This window comes from Topomyia yanbarensis, chromosome 2 (assembly GCF_030247195.1).
Source record: "Topomyia yanbarensis strain Yona2022 chromosome 2, ASM3024719v1, whole genome shotgun sequence".
In the NCBI taxonomy this organism is placed as follows: Eukaryota; Metazoa; Arthropoda; class Insecta; order Diptera; family Culicidae; genus Topomyia; species Topomyia yanbarensis.
In genome coordinates, this window is record NC_080671.1 from 338,070,757 (window position 1) to 338,093,175 (window position 22,419).

The 22,419-nt window shown below is 43.1% G+C and overlaps 1 protein-coding gene across 1 annotated transcript in view; it reads left to right on the forward strand.

The window, feature by feature from the left end:
- Window positions 1–22,419, forward strand: part of LOC131684035 (zinc finger protein rotund-like) — a 204,882-nt gene that overhangs the window by 1,667 nt on the left and 180,796 nt on the right. Inside the window, 1 exon segment of the mRNA XM_058966542.1 lies at window positions 9,379–9,834. Coding sequence (XP_058822525.1) covers window positions 9,379–9,834 — 456 coding nt within the window.

Sequence of the window (22,419 nt, forward strand, 5' to 3'; positions counted from 1 at the left end):
TCCTTCTTCCTTCTTCCTTCTTCCTTCTTCCTTCTTCCTTCTTCCTTCTTCCTTCTTCCTTCTTCCTTCTTCCTTCTTCCTTCTTCCTTCTTCCTTCTTCCTTCTTCTTTCTTCCTTCTTCACATACCCGGAGGCACATCTTCCCAGGTGTCTGACATAAACTATTCACTCTTACCTGTCCCTCGGAATCAAAGCTTGTGTTGTTAAAAATTGTCATGTTACGCTGTTTACGCATCCTGTGCAGATACAGACGTATCAATTCTTTGATCAGTCGCTTCACGAAAAAATCTTCGTTCAGAAGCTACTGTGAAATCAAAATCCGGTCCAAAGTCATGTTATGCCCAACATTAATGGGTTACTAAACCAATATCTGTGTTTCATACAGTAACAAATACTCACTTAACGATGATTGCATCCGATACCTCCAAACCAACAACCAGCACTCCCAACAAAGATGCAAATACTGTTGGAGATACATACACAGAAATAGAAACAAACACTGACTGTGAACACCAAGAAAACAGAATGACGGTGACGACATGTATAAACACGATAACGGCAGACCGATAGATCCTCAAGGTACAGTCGACAAATCCAATGCTTTACCCAGGAAAAAGATATCGCACAAAAAACTGCCTCAACAAGACTGAAATGATACGCGATTTTTTTTCATATTTTATAAATATGAAAGACACATTGCTCAGTCAAGCTATCCCATTGAGCGGCTCAATCCGGTAACTAATTTAAACAACGACGGGAACCGCGTACCTTCTTCAAAGACCCTACCAGCTCGAATAGAGCACGTAATGTGACATGAGAACCCGGCTTCTAGTGCTGGACCAGTTTGTGGAGTTCCGTTTTCGCCGCGATGTACTCCCGGCGTCTGCTGGTACGGGTGTTCCGGTTACTCCCCAGAGAAGCTCGTCGTACAGTTTACTCAGTATGGAACTGTGTGCTGTCTAGCAAGTAATGAAAACAACGCCGTCGAAGACAATGTACGCCCATTCTACAACTCGCACCAAGCTATAAGAAGAATAAGGACCGGTGGCGGTAACACATTCGATCGTCTCAACGAAAAAATCATCAGTGTTGTTGCGTCTGGGTTACCTGCAAATGATCATTAGTTAGACTCAACTGATCTGTTTGGCGTTGTAAGAGACGCACATACGGGAGCAGAGGAAGCCTGCTTTATAGTTCGAACACCGGTATTAATGGAACGTTGCTAACGGAGATAACATCTACCGGTCGGTAAGTCTTAACATCCTGGTCGATGTACTATCCCGACCAATCTCGAACTAGTGTTATTACCGTAAATTGGAGTACGATGACCGATCCCACAATTATTGGCAACGAACTAGGCAGCCACTTTGCGTCCCTGTTCACAGATACCGTCCTCATGTATGCCTTCTTGCGAATCAGGTGAAGAGTCGAAGAATGACAGAGAAGCCGATCCTGCTGGATGAAGCGACCATTCCTTACCACAAGACACCGAAGAACCCTAAGATAACCGTTGACTGTCGCCAAACTTTCAACGGGTCAAGGTCAAGGCTTGATTTGGTTGTGGCTAATTAAAACGATCAGCTTACGCTACAAGCGTTGCAGCCACTGCACTTACGGAAGATCAACATTGTTACGGTTCCACCTCCCGCGCCGTTGCTCTGGATGTATCTTTCCCGCTTTCATCCTAGCGTTAGCAAAGAGACTGTCGAAATAATGTCCAAAGAAGTACTAAACTGCAACGAGGAGATAAAGGTTATTCCTCTTGTTAAAAAAGGCATAGGCGTCACCACTCTGAACTTCATATCCTTCAAAGTTGGAGTTCACCCAAAGTATCGTGAAGCAGCTCTTAACCCTGCCATATGGCCGCAAGGCATATTGTTCAGGGAATTTGAGGATAGCCGTACCCAGAACATTTGGTGCCCACCGACTGATTTTCCTCCGCCCTCAGAAGCTACAGAGGACTCCGCAACGATTGGCAATGCCATTATACCAAGCTACACCGCCATTGTGAAGGAGTGTCGATGCTGATCGCATACTGGGACGCAACGCAGTTGGTACAATGGAAGCCCTCGATCCCCCCCCTACAGTCAAGCCCTTGCAGCCAGCGTTCAGCAGTCGTCCCGGTCCTGTATGTGTGGGTGGAGAAGGGGCCTTCCAAGCCGCCTTTCTCGGCAAGTATTATACAAATTGTAACTATAGAACGGTTGAACCGATTAACGCTTCTAGTTCATCGTCCGACTCTCGCCGTAAGCTACTAGCGTCCCGTTTCTGCTCTCCGTATCGCACCATCGGGGTTCAACGCATACTGAGACGCACCGCAGTTGGCACAATGGAAGCCCTCGATCCCCCTGCCACAGTCGAGCAATTGCAGCCAGCGATCATCGGTCGTCCCGGTCCTGTGTGTGGGATGGGTGAAAGGGTCTTCCAACCCGCCACAAATGGCAAGTATACATCTGATCCGAACACTTCAAGCCCTGATGTATTCTTCGCTTCCAGTAATTTGCCTTTTGCTCTAACATCTTGTGACCAGATGTCAACCATTTCTCTCGCCGACGATGATCGTCACATCTGGGGCGCGATGCAGTTAATTCGCTCTCTGTAGAACCTGACCCGTCATCCAATAACATCAAGATTTACTACCAGAATGTTGGTGGCTTAAATTCATCAACGGACAGCTATTTACTCGCGACCACGGGCTGCTGTTATGACGTCATCGCCTTAACCGAGACGTGGCTCGGCAACCGTAGTCTGTCTCGCCAGGTCTTTGGTTCAACATTTGATGTCTTCCGCTGTGATCGCAATGGCCTCAACAGCCACAAGACATCAGGTGGTGGTGTACTCATCGCCGTTCGCCATGGTATAAAAGCCCGAGTGATCAACGATGAGCGGTGGGCGAGCTGCGAGCAAGTGTGTATATCAGTGAAACTTGCTGATCGCAATCTCTTCCTGTGTGTCGTGTATTTTCCACCTGGCCGAATTCATGATTACAGCCTAATCGATGTACATCTTTCCTCCGTTTCTTTTATCACATCGATCGCTGCCCCGTCTGATGATATTGTTATACTGGGCGACTGCAACTTACCTGGCTTGACCTGGTGCCAGGCAAGTAATGGATTTCTACGATTGGATATCGAAAAGTCTGCGCTTATCAACAATTCCAGTTGCAATAATATCATCAACGAGCACGTACATTGGACCTCTGCTTTGTAAGTGCCCGGGACTACGCTTTGTACTGCTGCACTGCACCGACTCCTTTAGTCCAGCATCTTGTACTCGCTGGTAACCTAGGAGTGAATTTTGAAGACGTCTCAAGCTCTATCGTTTTCGATTTTAAAAACGCTGAATACGACAGCATCGTTAGAACGCTGTTGGATATAAACTGGGACGAAAATTTTAACAATGACGACGCGAACGAAGCAGCGATGACGTTTTCTAATATTCTTAACTACCTAATCGACCGTCATGTTCCAAAACAAACAGTCAGCACAAATCAACACTCTCTCTGGCAATCAACAGTGCTTAGACGATTAAATACTGCCAAACGAGCTGCATTTAAAAAAAATTTGAAGCACAAAACACTTGCATTGCGAAACCACTACTTTCAACTCAACCACGAATACAAACAGCAAAGCAGACGTTCCTTTTTTAGATACTAGCGAAACGTCGAACGTCAACTGAAATCCAAGCCCAAGGCGTTTTGGAAATATGTGAACGAGCAGCGAAAAGAATCCGGGTTACCATCTTGTATGTCATTAAATAGAGTTTTAGGCACCGACACTAAGGAAATTTGCCAATTGTTCTCCGACAAATTTTCAAGCGTTTTTTCCAACGACAGCCTTTCCCCACAACAAGTTGCTGCCGCTGCAAATCTAACTCCTTCTTTAGGACGAACCATCAACCGAATTTGTGTCGATAATGCTGCCACTCTTGCAGCAAATTCCAAGCTGAAAGCATCTAGTTCCCCGGGCACAGATAGCGTTGGAACATTCCCTTCCTGCTGGAAAGCAGCGCACATGTTTTCAGTTCACAAAAAAGGAAACAAATCTAACTTTGACAATTATCGGGGAATCTCGTGTTTAAGTGCAGTATCAAAACTATTTGAGCTGGTTGTTTTAGACCCTCTTTTCTTTCACTGCAAACACTACATTACAGACGACCAACACAGTTTTATGCCTAAACTATCGACAACGACCAACCTGCTCTCGTTCACAACATATGTACTCGATGGATTCGCCGACGGATTGCAAACCAATGCTGTTTACATGGATTTATCTGCGGCCTTCGACAAAATCAATCATGATATCACAATAGCAAAGCTGGACAAACTCGGTATTCATGGACAACTACTGCGCTGGTTTCGTTCCTACCTCGATGGAAGGCAACTCCAAATCAGCATTAAGGACTGTCTATCTACACCATTTTCGCTACATCCGGCATCCCACAAGGAAGCCATCTCGGTCCAGTGATATTTCTCCTCCACTTTAATGACGTCAACATCAAATTACAAGGACCCTGCCTTTCTTTTGCCGACGATTTTCATGTCGTTTCGACAAATACGTGATAAAACTGATGCCGAGTTTCTTCAGAGTGAATTGGAGAGCTTTAGTACGTGGTGTGATCTAAACTAGGGTTCGCAGTACCGACTCTTTTTGGCGAGAACCGGTACTACGGTACTGAAGCCCTCAGTACCGGTATTCGAATATTTAAAAAAAATCAAAAAAAGCTTCAAAGTGAAATTGAATGCTCAAATTTATGACCTTATTCTCAGATGATTGATTTTTGCTGATCAAAAAACATTGTTCGTTCTCAGCGGTAGGACCCATTTCCTGCCATCCAACTTTCGACGCACAAAACTCCAACGTATACGGAAAAGTAACACAAAGACGGACTTTGATAGAAGTGGAAAGGAAACAATGAACTACGATCAAGCGACCGCCGCCGGCGGTGGCTGGCTTAGACTGAACTGCTTTTATTATTGCTCAATATCACAGATTCAGTTTTAAATGCAGAAAAGTATAAAGGAGTGGCGATGGGACGACTAGAAATTGCGCTCTGCCGCAACATCCTCCCCCACCAAAACGAATGTTTTCTAATAATCAGATGCACTAAACATTATCGAATATTAACTCAATCTGTTGACGGTACTGCTGGAAGATCATCCATGAAACGTTTCCTTCATTGTTGTTCTGCTGTACAATAGAATCCCATAATGGTGACACGATGGCAGTGAAGAATTACTTCGACGGTACACTTGCCGTTGATGAACGCATTCGGGGATGTTGCTATTCGCGCAACTGGGAATTGATCTCGGAGAAGAAATGCGTTCCACTAAGCGGCTGCAAGTATGCCCACACCGGATTAGCACCGGTGGGGGTTGATATTGCTAAGCGGCTGCATACTTGCCCACACCGGCATAGCTGAAGCGACGCAAAAAAAATCCGTAGCCGATTGTCCTCACAAGGATTCTATGGGAATTATTGGGTGGCAGGCTGTTGTGGCACGTTGAAATCCTGGTCACGGCACCAATGTTCGTTCTCAGCGGTAGGACCCATTTCCTGCCATCCAACTTTCGACGCACAAAACTCCAACGTATACGGAAAAGTAACACAAAGACGGACTGTGATAGAAGTGGAAAAGAAACAATGAACTACGATCAAGCGACCGCCGCCGGCGGTGGCTGGCTTAGACTGAACTGCTTTTATTATTGCTCAATATCACAGATTCAGTTTTAAATGCAGAAAAGTATAAAGGAGTGGCGATGGGACGACTAGAAATTGCGCTCTGCCGCAACAAACATGTTTATTGTTTTGAATTGCTTCGGAATGGCATGACTCATTTCACAGAAGATATTTTCGTATGCAGCACCTTCTTTTATTTTGAAATCTAGGCCACTGAAATCAATAACTGCTAAGCATCAGTAAATCAAAGCGAGGATGACAGTAAATCCGAGCAGGTTGCTCGCATTTCCTCTCTTGCTTTTCTGTAAGTTGGTTTCGACCTTTACGTCGTTTGTGTACTATTCTCTAATACATGCCAAGGCTCCTTGCTGTCCTGCAAACTAGGGAGTTTTGCTGAATTTTCCTATCACCAATAATTACAAATCGCCCCATTTGAAGCAGTTAACCAAGTCTAGAATTGTTTGCTACTAAATCGCTGTTCGTTCTTTTATAGATAAAGGATCAAGAGCAAACCAAATACAGACATGACTTAGACCATAGTCTTATGCAAGGATGCAAAATGCCTACCTTTTCTGCGGCTGTAATTTTTCTGCCTACATTCTCATTTCTCTTTCGACGTTGCTGTCTTTCGCTGTTGCAGGACGCCCAGCGCTGTGCGGCAGTCTGTAAGCAAAGCAGTAACATGACAAAAAAATACTGCCCCCAGTACAGCCACCAGACGCGAGCGGTACAGCTTCTCCTTCCTTATTTTTTTTTTTTTTTTTTTGCTGTTCGTTTACGCCACGACCGGCATCAACGCTTTCGTGTGCGGGCCTCTCCCTTTGACTACACAGAGAAAAGTGTACAAAGCGAGAGAACAAACATTACTACGCCACACTCTCACCGAGCAGTCGGAGTACAGCAGCAAAACAAAAATGAATTCTACTGCTCTACGGGAAAATGTACTCGGTTTGGCTACCGTTCTAGCAAGAACTGTAGTGATGTGTCGCTGTAGCGGGCTGTACGGCTTGTGCAAATGTAAATATACCGAAAAAAATGTAGTTTACTGGTACCTTTGGCATCCCTGGTCTTATGACGCATCATCCAGTGAATAATGGAAACCAATCAGAATGTCACTAATAAAAAATCATAGCGAATTTTTACATCTCATACGCTAGATGTGAATCTTTTGAAATTTAGTATAAGATCGTTAAAATTTAATTTTGACAAAATAGTGCAGGAATTTAAACATACCGTTCAGTACAACGGGGGCTAGTAATGTTTAAGTTCTAGAATCATTATGATGATGGCCTCACTTCATTCCCCCACAAAGGTGTTGGCTCAACGATTTATCTAGTAGGTAAACAATATAATTAAAAGTCGTCTTGCAGACCGATATTTTGAAACAGTCCCCCTAGAGAGTTCACATATTTTTCGTAAAAAAATTGTATGGTACCGAAAATACCGGTACTGGATTTTGTTCAGTACCGGTATTACGGTACCAAAAATGGGTCGGTATTCCCGGGATTTTCGGTACCGGTATTACCGGTACCACAACCCTAATCTAAACAGAATGGTTTTAAACCCGAGTAAATGCTCAATCGTTACGTTCACGCGGAAACGCTATCCGATTCAGTTTAGCTACCATCTCTTCGACTCGAGTATTCCAAGACACTCTAACGTCAAGGATCTCGGAATCATCATGGATTCGGCACTAACGTTCAAACCACATACATCATCCATTGTGGATAAGGCATCAAGACAGCTTGGGTTCATCTTCCGAATAGCGAAAAACTTCAAGGACGTATACTGTTTAAAATCTCTCTATTGCGCGCTGGTTCGTTCAACACTGGAATATTGTTCTGTTTGGAACCCTTACTACCAGAACGGCGACGACAGAATCGAGGCCGTCCAACGCCGGTTCATACGCTTTGCACTCCGAAACCTTCTTTGGCAAAACATGTTTCAACTGCCGAGCTACGAAAACCGTTGTCAGTTAATACAGCTCGATACTCTAAGCATCCGGAGGAACTGCTCTCGAGCCCTGTTCGTCTTGGACTTACTGTCTGCTAGGGTGGATTGCCCTACAATCCTCGGACGTCTCGATCTTCAAGCTCGCGTTCGAGCTCTGCTCAATAACTCTCTTCTGCGAGTCCCGTTCAGGAGAACAAACTATGGGCGCTAGAGCGCTGTTACCGGACTCCAGAGTGTCTTTAACAGTGTGGCGACGGCTTTCGACTTCAACCTGACAAGTAATTCGGTAAAATCTAAAATAATGAGTATTCTAAAATGTAATTAGTTTAAGTAACCACTATTGGGGCCAAGGGGTCTGTTGGTGACGGTACAACAAATAAACAAATAAGCAAATACGAACTGAGTTTTTTTACTATTATTTACATATTTTCAGTCATAATATGCTAAAATACATATTTTATAATTATAATAATTATTATTATTTATTAACCTCAAGGATCATTCGCATTTTTTGGAAATAATAGGTATACATAAATATAAGATGCAAAAAATTACAATACTGGAAATAAATACAAAAAACGAATATTATTACTACCGTCTATCCTGGACGCACTGCTTTCCAATCCTTGTGTGGATTTTCTTTCTCGGTGGGGAGTCATGGTCAGGTGCGCCCTCTGCTGCTTATTGATCGTTCCGTCTGCCTTCTCCCTCGCTCGTGTTTGCGTCGCTAGAACAGCTTTGATTTTCGCTGTTAGATGTATGGTGATGTTTGTATTTTCGAGTGACTGGTATACTTGTGTTCTTTTTTGTTTAATACTTCCTTGTGTATGTTAGATACTTGGGGAAACCGTGGAATATTGTTTGTTGTACATTTATGATTGAACGATTTTCTGTGGTGTATCGGCGGTAGTCGAAAGCAGTTTGTTAATGTTGGTTGTAGTAGATTTTCTTCAGTTGTTTGGCAAATGGCTTATCGTAATGTGCCGTCTGGTTTCGAAACTGGCACCATTCGAACAGAGAATGAATTCCAGGGATAAAGTATCATTTGTGACAGAATTCACTTATCCATCCTTTGGCATGAATCTTTTAATATAATCTGTGCTAGTTCGCTGCGCCAAATTGTGTAGGCGAATTTTTGTCAGAAAATTGGTTTTGACGTTTTCATATTTGATGCCGTATTGTTGCGTTACGAAGCTTTCTGCCTCGACTAAGGTGTTGGACGTTTTTAGTACTACATTCCTCGTACGATGTAGTTGTATGTGTGTCACTTCTGTAACCAAGTTCCATTTCCACCCTGATCAACTGTTCTACCTCGTGCACTGTAGATCTAAGTGTGCTTAAAGTCAATGGCGATAGTGTTCTTCCGCAATTTATTTTGTGATCCACTCATTTCACACGCAGTTGGGGACAACGGGACTTTTTTTATATGTGTATCAAAGCATGGTTCAACGATTACGGCTATAATAATACCAATAATACTATGGAAATGTTTCTGAAACAATATTTAATTAGCCATTCCATCAATTGTGTTATTTTATTTTTGAAAAATATGTTTGTTACATTCATTAGCCACTAAATAGAAACAGTCATCAATTTCGTGTGGTACGTGCATCTTTCTACGGCAGAATTCTCATGTTTGATTGTTTCAATTAACCTAGTGGGAAGGAAAACATAGTAATCAACGTCAGCGATAATCTTTTCGGAATTCAGTTCAATAAATAAGTATCTTTATTATCCCCTTTTCCAGAAAACACCATCGTCCTTCCCCTGGCTGACGGAACCTACCAACAATAACGACTACTCGAAAGCCAACAACAACCACCACCACCTCCACCATCACCACGGCCATCATCACCACCATCATCACCATCCGAGCACCTGTCGCCATCCGGAGGACTCCAAATCTTCGCTGAACTGCGGTTCTCCCCGGACGATTCCGGGAACTGCGAACCACCACCACAACCAGCCCAGTGGCCATCATCCAGCAGCGGAGGGAGCAACTCCCGACACCGGCAGCACCACGGCGACCGCGGCGATACCCAACTTCAACCAGATGCCCGTGCCGGGCTCGGTCCAGGGCCAGAATCCCACCCAGGGACTGGTGCACTGGATGAGCGCGGTGATGGCGGAACACATGACGTCCAACTCGCACCACGATCCGTCCGGTGTTGGAATGCACTACATGTGGAACGGACCGATGGAGGTTAGTGTTTTATCGAATGAATTGACTGTCATTTTACCGACGGTGCGAACTCAATTCAAGATCTAGGGTTTAGTTCACTCAAAGGCACAGCAAATGGAGATTGTAGAACCATGGCTCGATGATTTGTCATCTAGAATGACCGATCATGTGGTATGTTATAGGGAAAAAGATTTCGTGATGATAAAAACTATCAAAAAAAAACTCGGTAGTAGCCATTTCTTCGCCCCCGCCTTTTTGTTTCAGTAAGGAAAAGCAACAAAGCTTTCGCTCCCGCTTCGGAATATTGCACCCATATAAAAAGAGCATAAAAAGCAAAAATATATAACAGCAAAACTGGCTGGTAGCGCCGGAGAAAAAGCATCATTCGTCTAAGAATCGTTTCTTTTCCACATAAGTGACACGAGAACGGGTGGACCGAATATGGATTCCACATGAGAATCGTAGCTTTCCTTAGCGGCAAAGAAAGAAAAAAGAAATAATCGAAACCGTACAGAAGGACGCGAGGGCGCGGCGGTAAATATCTTTCTTTTTCCTTGTTTCCACCCCCAACCCACACTCTCGCAAGCACACATTCGCGTGTGGGATAAAAAAAAACCAAACGACGTCGCTGTCGACGCCACTGCCGCCGTTATCCTTGGCAATAGAAAACAAAACAGAAGTATAAAAATAAGGAAAGAAAAACTCGCGCCCAGCTCGACGCGAAAAGACTCAACGGCCCGGCTAGTGAGTAGGGTCAGGTTCTTGCTTTTCTCGTGTGTAAACTCCCCATCCCGTCTTCGCAGCCCGCTGCATATCCTATTTGATGGTTTTTTTTTCTGCTCCTTGGCTGCATCCAGTTGGCTCTAGATTGGCTACCCCAGCACACCCGTCGAGGCGGCGAAGGCGGCGGGCGTCGCGACTGTGATGGAGTGGACACGAACAATAATTTTAACAAGAACACAAGAAAAACATAAAATTGTGCCAGAATGGATGTGCTGGGCCAAGAATGACTATATAGCTTCCAACAACCAATAAACTTCATTCGATGAATGTAGATATTGGAGGTTAAAAAAGTCTGTGAGCTTCTTGAAACGACCTTATTTCATTTACAACCAGGTAATGAAACCATTATTTTTATTTGATGCAGATCAATGCGTTAGCTTTACTGAGCGGTTAGTCTTTCAACATGTAAAACACTATTTTCCGACATTCGTAAGCGAACGTTGTACCGAGAAAAAAGTGCGTTTTGTTCTCTCCGGTGTGGTTTAGTTTTTTCGGCAGTACGAAGGTGCTTACTGTGGCAGAGGCTACAGTAAAGTACTACTAATAAACAGTTCCGCGAGTGATAATTATTACCTGCGATATCGGTGAAGGTGTTTATCCCAGCAAGGGCTGGAGTATAAACATTATAAACATTATAAACGTTAGATTGTGTGAAGTGGTGAAAAATTAGTGCGATACTAAACAGTTTTGTTGCCTGAAAGACGGCTTTGTTTAGACGAGCCATACCAGCTCTCTACTGTGTGAAGGTCACGCGGGTGACGGACAAAAGAAACGAAGGATCAATTCACCTACCAGTTCGTCAGGAACCAGGAAGGAAGGACCATCCTCCGAAGACGAATATTATGGGGAAGAGGAACTTGTATCTGATTCGGAGACAGATGATGTTATGGGCGATCCACTTCCCCCACTTTCCCCCAATGTCTCACAGCTCCCCGAGTCAAGGTTTCCAAGGATGGATCCGCTGGTCCTTGGTTGGTATACTTTCGGCCCAAAAATAAACCGTTAAACAGCATAACTGTTGCACGGGAGCTGACAAAACGTTACTCAGCCGTAATCGAGATTAAAAAGGTTCAGTCAGATAAACTGCGCGTAGTCGTTACTGACTTGAAAAAGGCCAATAGTATCGTTAGCAATAGTCTCTTTACGCTGGAGTATCGCGTCTACATTCCTTCTCGTGATGTGGAGATCGATGGTGTGGTAAGTGATGCGGGTCTAACTGTCGATGATCTGATGAATGATGGGGTTGGTCGCTTTAAGGACCCTAACCTTCAATCAGTTAAGATTTTGGAGTGCACGCAATTGCACTCAAAGTCCATCGAAGATGGGAATTACTATCCATCAGACTCGTTTCGCGTAACCTTCGCCGGATCTGCACTTCCGAGGAAGTGGGAGGAGCTCGTCTACCTGTGCGGCTGTTTGTACCGCGGGTCATGAATTGTTCCAATTGCAAGCAGCTAGGTTACACGGCCACCTACTGTAGCAATAAACAACGGTGCGGTAAATGTGGGGAACGCCATGCGGATGATACTTGCAGTAGGCCCGCTGAGAAGTGTGTTTACTGTAGGGAGAATCCGCATGAACTTTTGACATGCCCAACGTACAAACTTCGCGCGGATAAAATGAAGCGATCCGCCAAAGATCGCTCCAGACGTCCTTACGCAAAAATGCTTAAAAGAGCTGTTCCACTTATCTCCGAAAACCCATTCGTTTTCTTGCCAACTGACGATAACGTCTCTAACGACCCTTGCGAGGGGTATTTTATGGCTCTGCTTGGAAACTCTAGGCAAAGACCTAATTAAAACTCACCTGAACTTCCTCGTAAGGGCCCTAGGTTGTCCCAAACCAGCGTACAAAATAAAAATAATTCATCAACTGGAAGTGCTGCCACAAATCCGAAGATAATACCTCCTGGTTTTGGGAAATTGAGATACAACCAGGAGTTCCCAGCACTGCCCGGGGCACCAAAAATCCCAAGTGCTCGCATTTTACAGTCAGCAACTCAACCTAAAACGGGATTCCTTAAATTCTCTGACATTGTGGACTGGATATTCACAGCTTTCAACATTACCGATCCTCTGAAAAGCTTGCTGGTTGCTATTCTACCAACAGTAAGAACATTTTTAAAACAGTTGACTGAACAATGGTCTCTACTTGCAGCGATCGTATCCTTCGATGGCTAACTTATTAAACGGAATCACGGATCTGATCACTGTTTTACAGTGGAACTGCAGAAGTATTATCCCCAAAATTGATTCATTAAAACACTTGCTGGATTACAATAATTGTGATGCCTTTTTCCTATGTGAAACATGGCTAACTTCTAATATAAACCTCAACTTCCACGATTTTAACATTATCCGCTTGGATCGAGAAGACTCATATGGAGGGTTACTTTTAGGGATCAAAAAGTGCTACTCCTTCAATCGAATCAATCTCCCTTCGATGCCAGGCATTGAAGTTGTCGCTTGTCAAACAACAATCAAAGGCAAAGATCTTTGCATTGCTTCTATTTACATTCCTCCTAAGGCCATGATGGAATATCGAAGACTCTCTGACGTGATTGAACACCTTCCCTCGCCCCGCCAGCTTCTTGTAGACTTTAACTCTCACGGTACAGAGTGGGGATGTCTGTACGACGATAATCGATCCTCGACAATTCAAGACCTTTGTGACAATCTCAATATGACAATTCTGAACACAGGGGAAATGACACGGATTCCTAGACCACCAGCGCAAGCAAGTGCACTGGACATATATCTAGGCTCGACATCACTACGGTTAGATTGCAAGTGGAAGGTAATATCTGATCCCCACGGTAGTGACCACCTGCCGATTGTAATTGCAATCACCACTCGTTCAAGACCTTCGGAACCAATCAATGTTTCCTATGACCTCACACGAAACATTGATTGGAAGAGCTACGTTGCTGAGATATCCAAAACTATCGATTCAACACGGGTACTTCCCCCAGAGAAAGAGTATAAGTTTTTGTCCAACTCGATTCTCGATATCGCGATTCAAACTCAGACGAAACGAGTACCCGTCGGGAACACCCAAAAACGTTCTCCCAACCCGTGGTGGGACAAAGAGTGCTCAGACGTGTACGCGGAGAAGGCTGCCGCGTATAAAGCCTTCCGGAACGACGGGCTAGTCGCTAGCTATCGACTGTACGCGATATTAGAAAAGCGAATGAAATATTTAATGAATGCCAAGAAACGCAGTTACTGGCGCCGGTTTGTCAACGGGTTAACAAGAGAAACATCGATGAGCACTCTTTGGGGCACGGCCCGACGTATGCGAAACCGAAACAGTAGTAACGAGAGCGTGGAATATTCAAACCGTTGGATATTCGATTTCGCCAAGAAGGTTTGTCCGGATTCCGCCCCGGCACACAGAGGAGTAACTAGAACAAATTCTTGGCCAATAACCAAAAAAATTTTTTTTCGATTTTTTATTTAGTTATATTTTTTTAAAATACTTAAAAGCATACTGCATATTGTGGCAAAATAAAGAGTATGCCAAAAATTACTAAAGAATTTTTGCATGGATGCAAAATGATGATATTTTAAGGGTTTTTAATCATTTTTTATTATATATCCAGCAAAATCGCTTTCAAATGATGATAACTGTATTAAATAAGACAATATTATAACAAACGTAATAGAACACAACTATTTGTATAACCTCCGCTTAAAAATAACCGAAAATAGTAGTGTTGCTGTTTGTTGGACCAGCTTTAAAAACGCCTTTTTTAAACAAGTTTTTCCAAATTTGAATGATAAAAAAGTTACATTATACGGCAAGATCCGGCAAAGTTGCTGAAACAACATTACAAAACAAGATTCCGGCTATTCAAAAAACATTCAATCTCTTCCGATCCACAAATTCCAAGCGATTTGAAAATATTGATATTTTTACTAATTTGAGGTACGCCAAAATGCTGTAGGGTCAAAAACTATGTTTGGCAAAATGAATCTTTATGAATATGTGCACAGGTATCCTTTTTCTTCTTCCTTTTCCACTGACCAACTGTTCATGCAGCGGAAAAAACAAATGTTTCCACAAAGATCACCTCGAAAATACTAGTATTCGGGACGATCTAGAAAATTGACCCCTGCACTGGTAAGTGGATAGATGCCAAATAGTCACAAAAACCAGTTATTTTCTATTTGTAGTTCATATTAAGGCATAATAACAGCAATAGCCGCAATAAATAGTTTTGGCCAGGATTCGACCCCAGTTACTCCTCTGTGCGCTGGAACAACGCTTATTGTGTCGTTTAGACCAAGATCAAGAGCCCAACAACGCCCAAGAGATGCAGCAACGTATTGACCTATATGGTTGCTGTATAATCTTGGCAAACTTTTGAAAAGGGTCATCCTCAACAGGCTGACGTACTACGCTGAAAGTGAAAACGAACTATCTCAGAGGCAGTTCGGATTCTGGAAAAGGATTGCGTGATTGCGAGTGCGGAAAAGAAAAGCAACGCAAGGCAATCGTTCGTCCCTTTGCCTTTGCGGAAGCCAAATTCTATATATATCTGACAGTAAGCCATTTGCTTCAACCCAATTGTCGAGGCGAAACAAGATCATTTCCTCGAACAACTTCCGAATACAGGACAGCATTGCAATAGGCCGATACGAGTTGTGGTCGGAGGCTGGTTTTCCTGGTTTTTGAATGGCGATGACCTTCACTTGTCTCCAGTCATGAGAGACAATGTTACCCTCAAGAAACTTGTTAAATAAATTCAACAAGCGCCTTTTTGCAGTGTCAGGCAGATTCTTCAGCAAGTTGAATTTGATTCTGTCTAACCTTGGGGCGTTATTGTTGCATGATAAGAGAGCAAGTGAGAACTCCACCATCGAAAACGGGAGGAGACGCGGCGTGGCACGTTTTCTGTACCGGGACAGAGTCCGGACAGATCTTCTTGGCGAAAGCGAACATCCAACGGTTTGAATATTCCACGTTCTCGTTGGTACTGTTTCGGTTACGCATACGTCGAGCCGTACCCCAAAGAGTTCTCATCGCTGTTTCTCTTGTTAACCCGTCGACGAACCGGCGCCAATAACTGTGTTTTTTGGCTTTCGTTAGACTCTTCATTCGCCTTTCAAACGACGCGTACTGTTGATAGCTAGCGGGTAACCCGTCTTCCCGGAAGGCCTTATATTCAGTGGACTTTTCCGCGTACAGCTCTTTATCCCACCACAGTGTGGGAGACCGTCCATGGGTATTCGAGCTGGGTACTGGTTTAGTCTGAGCTTGATTCGCGCTGTCGAGAATCAAGCCAGCCAAAAACCTGTACTCTTCCTCCGGAGGAAGTTCTTGAGTGGATGCGATTTTAATGGATATCGCGTTCGCGTAACTCTTCCAATCAATGTTCCGTGTGAGGTCATACGAGACATTGATTGTTTCCGATGGTCTTGAACCGTTAGCAATTGAAATCACGATAGACAAATGATCGCTACCGTGGGGGATCACCTTCCACCTGCAATTTAACTGTAGCGATGTCAGCGAACTACGCTGAAAGTGAAAACGAACTATCTCAGAGGCAGTTCGGATTCTGGAAAAGGATTGCGTGATTGCGAGTGCGGAAAAAGCATCGAAGCACAAGAGAAGAGGTAATGCTACTGTGCAATGTTCTGAAAAACTGCTTCTAGAACCGAGTGGTGGTCTACGAGACGACCATGGGACGGACGTCGATTAGGGTCACCTCAGGACTCCACACTCGGCCCAACTCTGTATATTGTGAAGTACAAAGGAGTGTTAACACTGGTACTGCTCAGATCTTGAAATCGTCGGTTTTATAGATGACGGCGTTTTTAAAATAACCGACGAGAGTCTGCAGGAAGTAGAAATGGTGGTTGCATAGACGATAGGCATCGATGAAACCTGTATGACTGAGGTCAAGTTGGCTCACCATAGGACCACCATAACACGTCTCCTGGCTGTACGTGTCGCGAGCGATATCGTTGGAGGTGGTATACGTCATTGTGGGGATCGTCACCATCTGCATCATTCTAGCTGAGAATGTGGAATGCTATCATCTAAGGAATATACGAAATGCAGGGAGACTGGTTAGAGCGAACTCATTGACTAAGTAACAGTAAGAGCGGACAACGTAGAGAAAGGAAGGTGGACCCACTAACTCATCCCAAATGTGTCGGCGCGGGTGCATAGAAAGCATAGAAGACGCGAAACTCTATTCCACGCAGCTTTGGCAGGTTATGACTGCTTCCGGAGGTACCTGCTTCAGTTTAACGATGCTACTTCACTCAAGCTAGAGACATCGGAACACGTGGTCTCCGAAGTCCGAGGAAGTTCAAGGAGATATGTCTGGCGTGAGTGTCGACAACATAGTTGAAGAGATGTGCCACGACGAACATACCTGGAACACTATCAATAGAGTAGTCGCGCGGATTCTCTCGGAGCTACAGAGGAAGCGGCGATGAGATCAACAAAGTAGCACCGCCGGCTTGAAAACCGCCGTAAAACAACATATCGGTTTCGGTAGAAATTCCGAGTTCCTCTCCGTCGGAGTAGATCCATAACACTGGTTTCGGGTCGTCGGGTTGTCAAGTTGTCAGCGAACCGAATGCCCGTTTCCACCGAAATCGCTGGACCAAGCTCGGTACCTTACCGGTTAGCTCGTGGAAGAGATAAGAAAGCAGAACTTTCCGTCAGTGTAATCTAAGTTCTTCGCTGGGGACATGATGAGTGGTGTAAGACAAAGTACTGATTCGGAACGTCGGAGCGCCATCGTACCGGACGTTACGCTTCACTTGAATTCACCGGACCGACCTCAGTATCTTACAGGTTTGAATGCGGAGGTCAGGGGAAGTCAGAATAACGGCGAACATCGTACTGCAAGGACGAATACGCTGGAGTAGTAGCAGGGCCCCGGCGAATAGAGTTACCGGCCCTACGCAGTGCAGTGAGATCCCGTTGAATTTCCCTCAGGATACTGTCTCCAATTAAGTGAGTACAGTGAGCGAGCGGCATCAGCTAGAGGTAAGCACAAACCATGTGCATGAGTATAGCACTATTACGAGCGAGGCGGAAATCAGTGAACTAGTAGCGACAGCTAGGGACTGAGAATTGCAAGTGCATAAGCACAGTCGTCTCCCGAAGTTTTCTCATTCACTGGTCCCAGGGGGATCGAGGCATAATGAGAAGAGGTAACTCAAGTAAGCCACTCAGCGATTTTTGACTTTTCTACTATAAAAAATAAACAGAACGAAAACATATATACATTCATGGGGGCAGCAGAGATTTAGCATAAATTTAGCGGCTTAATGACCCCCCCAACGGTACTATGATACTAAAATTTGGGGAGTCTTACTAGGATATGGTAAAAACGTTTTAATTCCGACAGCAGCTCCGATGAAGTGAGTCTGTGCCGCTTCTGCTAAGATCCTATCAAAGACCAAATGGCTTAGCATAAATGCACCCAAGCCCAACCGGAGTGCTAACAGGCGCATCAGGATCAACGGCAATAACATCCTAATTATGGCATACAGATCATGGCAAAAGTCAACGGACAGGACACGAATTTCGAATTGAATGGCCATCTTGGGTTGACAGGCGTGCTCCCTGGGTAGGGAACGATGACACCGACATGAAATGGCAAGTGGGTCAACAGACGGCTTGCGGAAGGAGCCTGTAAACTCTTGGATCTCTTGGATACCTGTTTCGACGTGAAGCAAGAACGGGTGCCTACCCCGCCAGCTCTATAGAGGTGGTACGTCAATCCGTATCCGACGGTTTGTACTCCTACATCGTTATACTCGAAAGCTTATGATACCATGTGTCATCATGGAGCACTGCTACAAATGACCAACTGCCACATCACCATAAACATGAACCACTTTTTTAGCGACTACATGTCTAATCGCACCTTCTGGGTGGGAATCGGAGATTCCCAATCCGACGCCTTTTCGAAGGACAATGGGATCCCCCAGAGATCTGTCTTGGTTAGATTCCTATACTCAGAATATGTAAACTTGTACTGCTTATGTATTCCACCGAAGGGATAGCATAGTTGGTAAATCGATTGCCTTGTACGCAGCTCACCTGGGTCCGATTCCCAACCCCGTACATAGGTTTGAAAGAACCGAATGACCCTAATGTTAAAACCACCATAATAAAAAAAAATCTACCGGTTAAGAGCCTCTCAGATTGGTATCTGAGCTGCATCACTGCCCATAATGAGCGGAAGCCCATATCTGCTAAAATAAGATACAACGTTTTTGAAATTATCAGAAGGAAGGTGTTGACTCGTTATTCGGCAGATATTCCTGTCCATGTTACCAACAGTCAGTGTGATTTCAGAAAAAGAATAATTCTGTATATAGGAAGGCGAAGCCTTATCGAATGTTCCGCCATTTATATTGACAGTTTTGTTGAAAGTTTTCTGCGTAGCATGCTGCGATTTTATTAACACAATGAATCCTGGCCGGTACACCGTGGTGTGCAGTATTTACAAATAGGCAAAAAGTAATCGAAATAGTTTTGATTACGAAAAAACGATTTTTGAGCTATAGTGTCTTCAGAAAAGGTTGTTTTTAAAGTATTTCTCATTCTGTAGAAGTATTAGCTTCGTGATTAATCTCTCTAAAGCTGAGAAATAAGCTTTTGTTGGTCATTTATGAAAATAATAGATAATTAGAAAAGTTGTAGGGAAAATAAGAAGAAACATATCGAAAAGACTATGTGTCTATTTGTTAATTTTAATAGACATTCGTGTTTTTACGAAACACCCCATAAAATCACTTTTTTCAAAATCACTTTTCCTGATGATTTTTAAGGATTTTAAAATATTCAAAGAATTTGTCCGGCATAAGAAAATACACAATGTTTCTTATGAAAGTTTATTTTTATCTTTTACATCTGTTGAGTTATCAAAAGTTCTAGTGCGAACATTTTGGTATGAAATTACCTTTCAACCCACACATTTTCGCAGACAAAGTTGTATTCATATGAATCTGTAAACCAATTGTTTCAAATCCAGAAATAACCACTTGTTGCATGCTGTCTCTTGCATGCAAGAACATATATTCAATTACGAAAGTAAAGCTCTATTACGAGGCTATTCATTAATTGCATAAATGATTAAGGTGGGGTGGCCAATAGTCAAGCAAAACCTCAAGAAGACGCGAAAGACAGTTGTCAACGAAAGGCTGTGTAAAACTTGATGGAAGGAGCCAAACGAAACGCTTGGCTTGTCGCATTCACTAAAAAGGAGGCTTAAGTGAATGTTTTGTTTTGTTCTGTAGGAATTGGATATGTAAACAAAACATAATTAGATTTTTCAGTAAAAAGTTTAAACGATTTACAAACATTCATGTTTGACTATTTTTTGATCGTAACATCCTTTAGGTCAGAGGTGTGCAATTTATTGTCCAAGACTAAATTATTGCTCGATAGGCGAATTTAAAAAATAAGCCAAAATAATCACCAAAGCAACGCAAAACTGAGATTCCACCAAAAGCGCTAGAAGATTACACCACGGCCCCGTCGGTCACGTGTAATTTTTTCATAATTTATTCGGATTCTTCCTGACCCGAGAGAACATAATGCATTTTCATGGTGAATGATGTAGTTCTCTTAAGTATTTCTGCAAAAGGATGCTTAGGCATATTTTAGGAAAACACTTCAGATTATTCAGGCGCTGTTTGTATGCGGGGCATGATAATAGATTATATAGACTCTCCCCACAATAGGCACACTTTTCAGAACTGCCAATGCAAAAGTCACCCTAATTATTCTATGCGCACTTACCACACCGGGCCTTATTGCTACAATGATCCATTCAAAATTTTCTCTCGCTGTAGCAAGGCATCCTTGAAATAGCCAATACCGAACTTCTGTATATCCACACAGGAAAAAAGTGGAAACAGTAACTACACCGTCGATCTCAACATTGTGGGTGGGTATGTAGACGGGGTCGTCCTGCCTAAAATATAAATGTCCCCAGTAATGTCGTTTGCTAGCATTAGACAGATATCGAAATTCTGAGATTATCTGGGTAAACTTCCGACATAATTATCACAGCTGATTATTTCTGACGAAAAAGATTTGAATTTTTATAGAATGTATGTTATTTTTCACTTCGAAATTGAGTAAAAAATGAATAATATTTTTCCGACTGATATGGTAATTCTGCTCAATTTCCGCCACTCAACCTAGTTGGTCTGGGTTCAACCCAAGCCGAGGTCGTTGGGATTTTTTTGGGGTGGAAAAAATTGTGGTCACGCCTTCCTTCGAAAGGGAAGTAAAACGTTGGCCTCCGGTTCATGAGTTGATGGGTCGATATCTAGCCCAGATTGTGGAGTGACCTCTCTGGCGTCGTAGCGGAAATAGATTAGAACCCTTTTTTTTTTTTTTTTTTTTTAAATTTTTTTTTTAATAGCCCGCCTCTTACCCCCACACCAAAAAGCTCACAAACGGAGCCCCCTGGTAGTGGACACATCAGTTCTCAGCGTACAAAAAAAAGGTCAGCACAACAAAACAAAGTTACGAATCGCGGAAACGCTGAGAACAAAAAAAAACAATACGAGACCGACAAAACACAAAATTTGACAAGAAGCTACGGCGAGTACCCAGCGGAAAAGAATCCTTTTAAGGGTCCCATCGTAGCTTTGCAGGAAGCTCATAATAATTTAAATTTATTTATTACTAATTGCTATAAAAAATGCATTTATCAATTGTTTTTATTAAAAAAATGTTAACCAATTATAGCTAAAGGAATAAGCTCGATTGGTGGTGAACGAAGTTTAAATTAAAAATTCTCCTATTTTATTTTTTAAAATTAGTTTCAATTTTGCTTGGAAACGGGTGCGACATGTTATTTGCTTTAAATCAGTAGGAAGCTGGTTGAATAACTTAGGTCCGATGAAAGAAATGCGTCTTTGACCAAGGTTCGTGGATACTCTGGAGTATAATAAATGATTGGCTTGTCTAGTGCTGTGAACTCGAATGCCTGTTGTAAATTCTAGATTATTATGAGCAATAGTATTATGCAAAGCATTGTGGATGTATATTATTGTTTGGTAGTTAGTCAACCCAAGCAAAGGTAAAATGTTATGGGCATTACTATTGTATAACAAAATAGTAGAGTACATAAATGGTTTTTTATAAATAATTTTAAGACATCTGTTTTGAAGCGTTTGTAGCTTTTTCAGATTCGAGATACTGGCACGGCCCCACACAGATACAAGGTAGTTCAGCAATGAGTGGATGTGCGCATAATAAAATTTTAGAAGTACATGCTGGGGAACAAAAGAGCATACTTTACGCATAGCCCCACATAACGATGCAACTTTTCTCTCTATAGATGTTATATGCTCAATCCAGGAGAGTGTGGGGTCTAAGTGAAGTCCTAAATATTTGAAGCAGTTAGTTTCCTGAATTACAGACTGTCCCATTCTTGGGTCTGGATGCACGCCTATAGCTCTTCTAGATGAACGAAACAGCATATATTTAGTTTTTGATAGGTTCAAGGAAAGAAGGTTTTCGTTGAAATACGTCGTTAGTGTTTTTAAATCCGATTCAATGTCGCGTACAATATCCAGGCAGTTGTTGTTCGGGTAGAACAACGCTGTGTCATCCGCGAAAAGACGAGGAGTCCCTTTTAACCCGAGTCTACCTAGGTCATTGATATACAATAAAAATAACAGTGGCCCAATATTACTGCCTTGGGGCACTCCTATTTCTATTGGTCTATAAGAGCTACACGAGTCTCCAATAGATACGAATTGGTTCCTATACGACAGATAGCTACGAATAATATGATTTGCTACTCCCCTGATACCATAGCATTCTAAC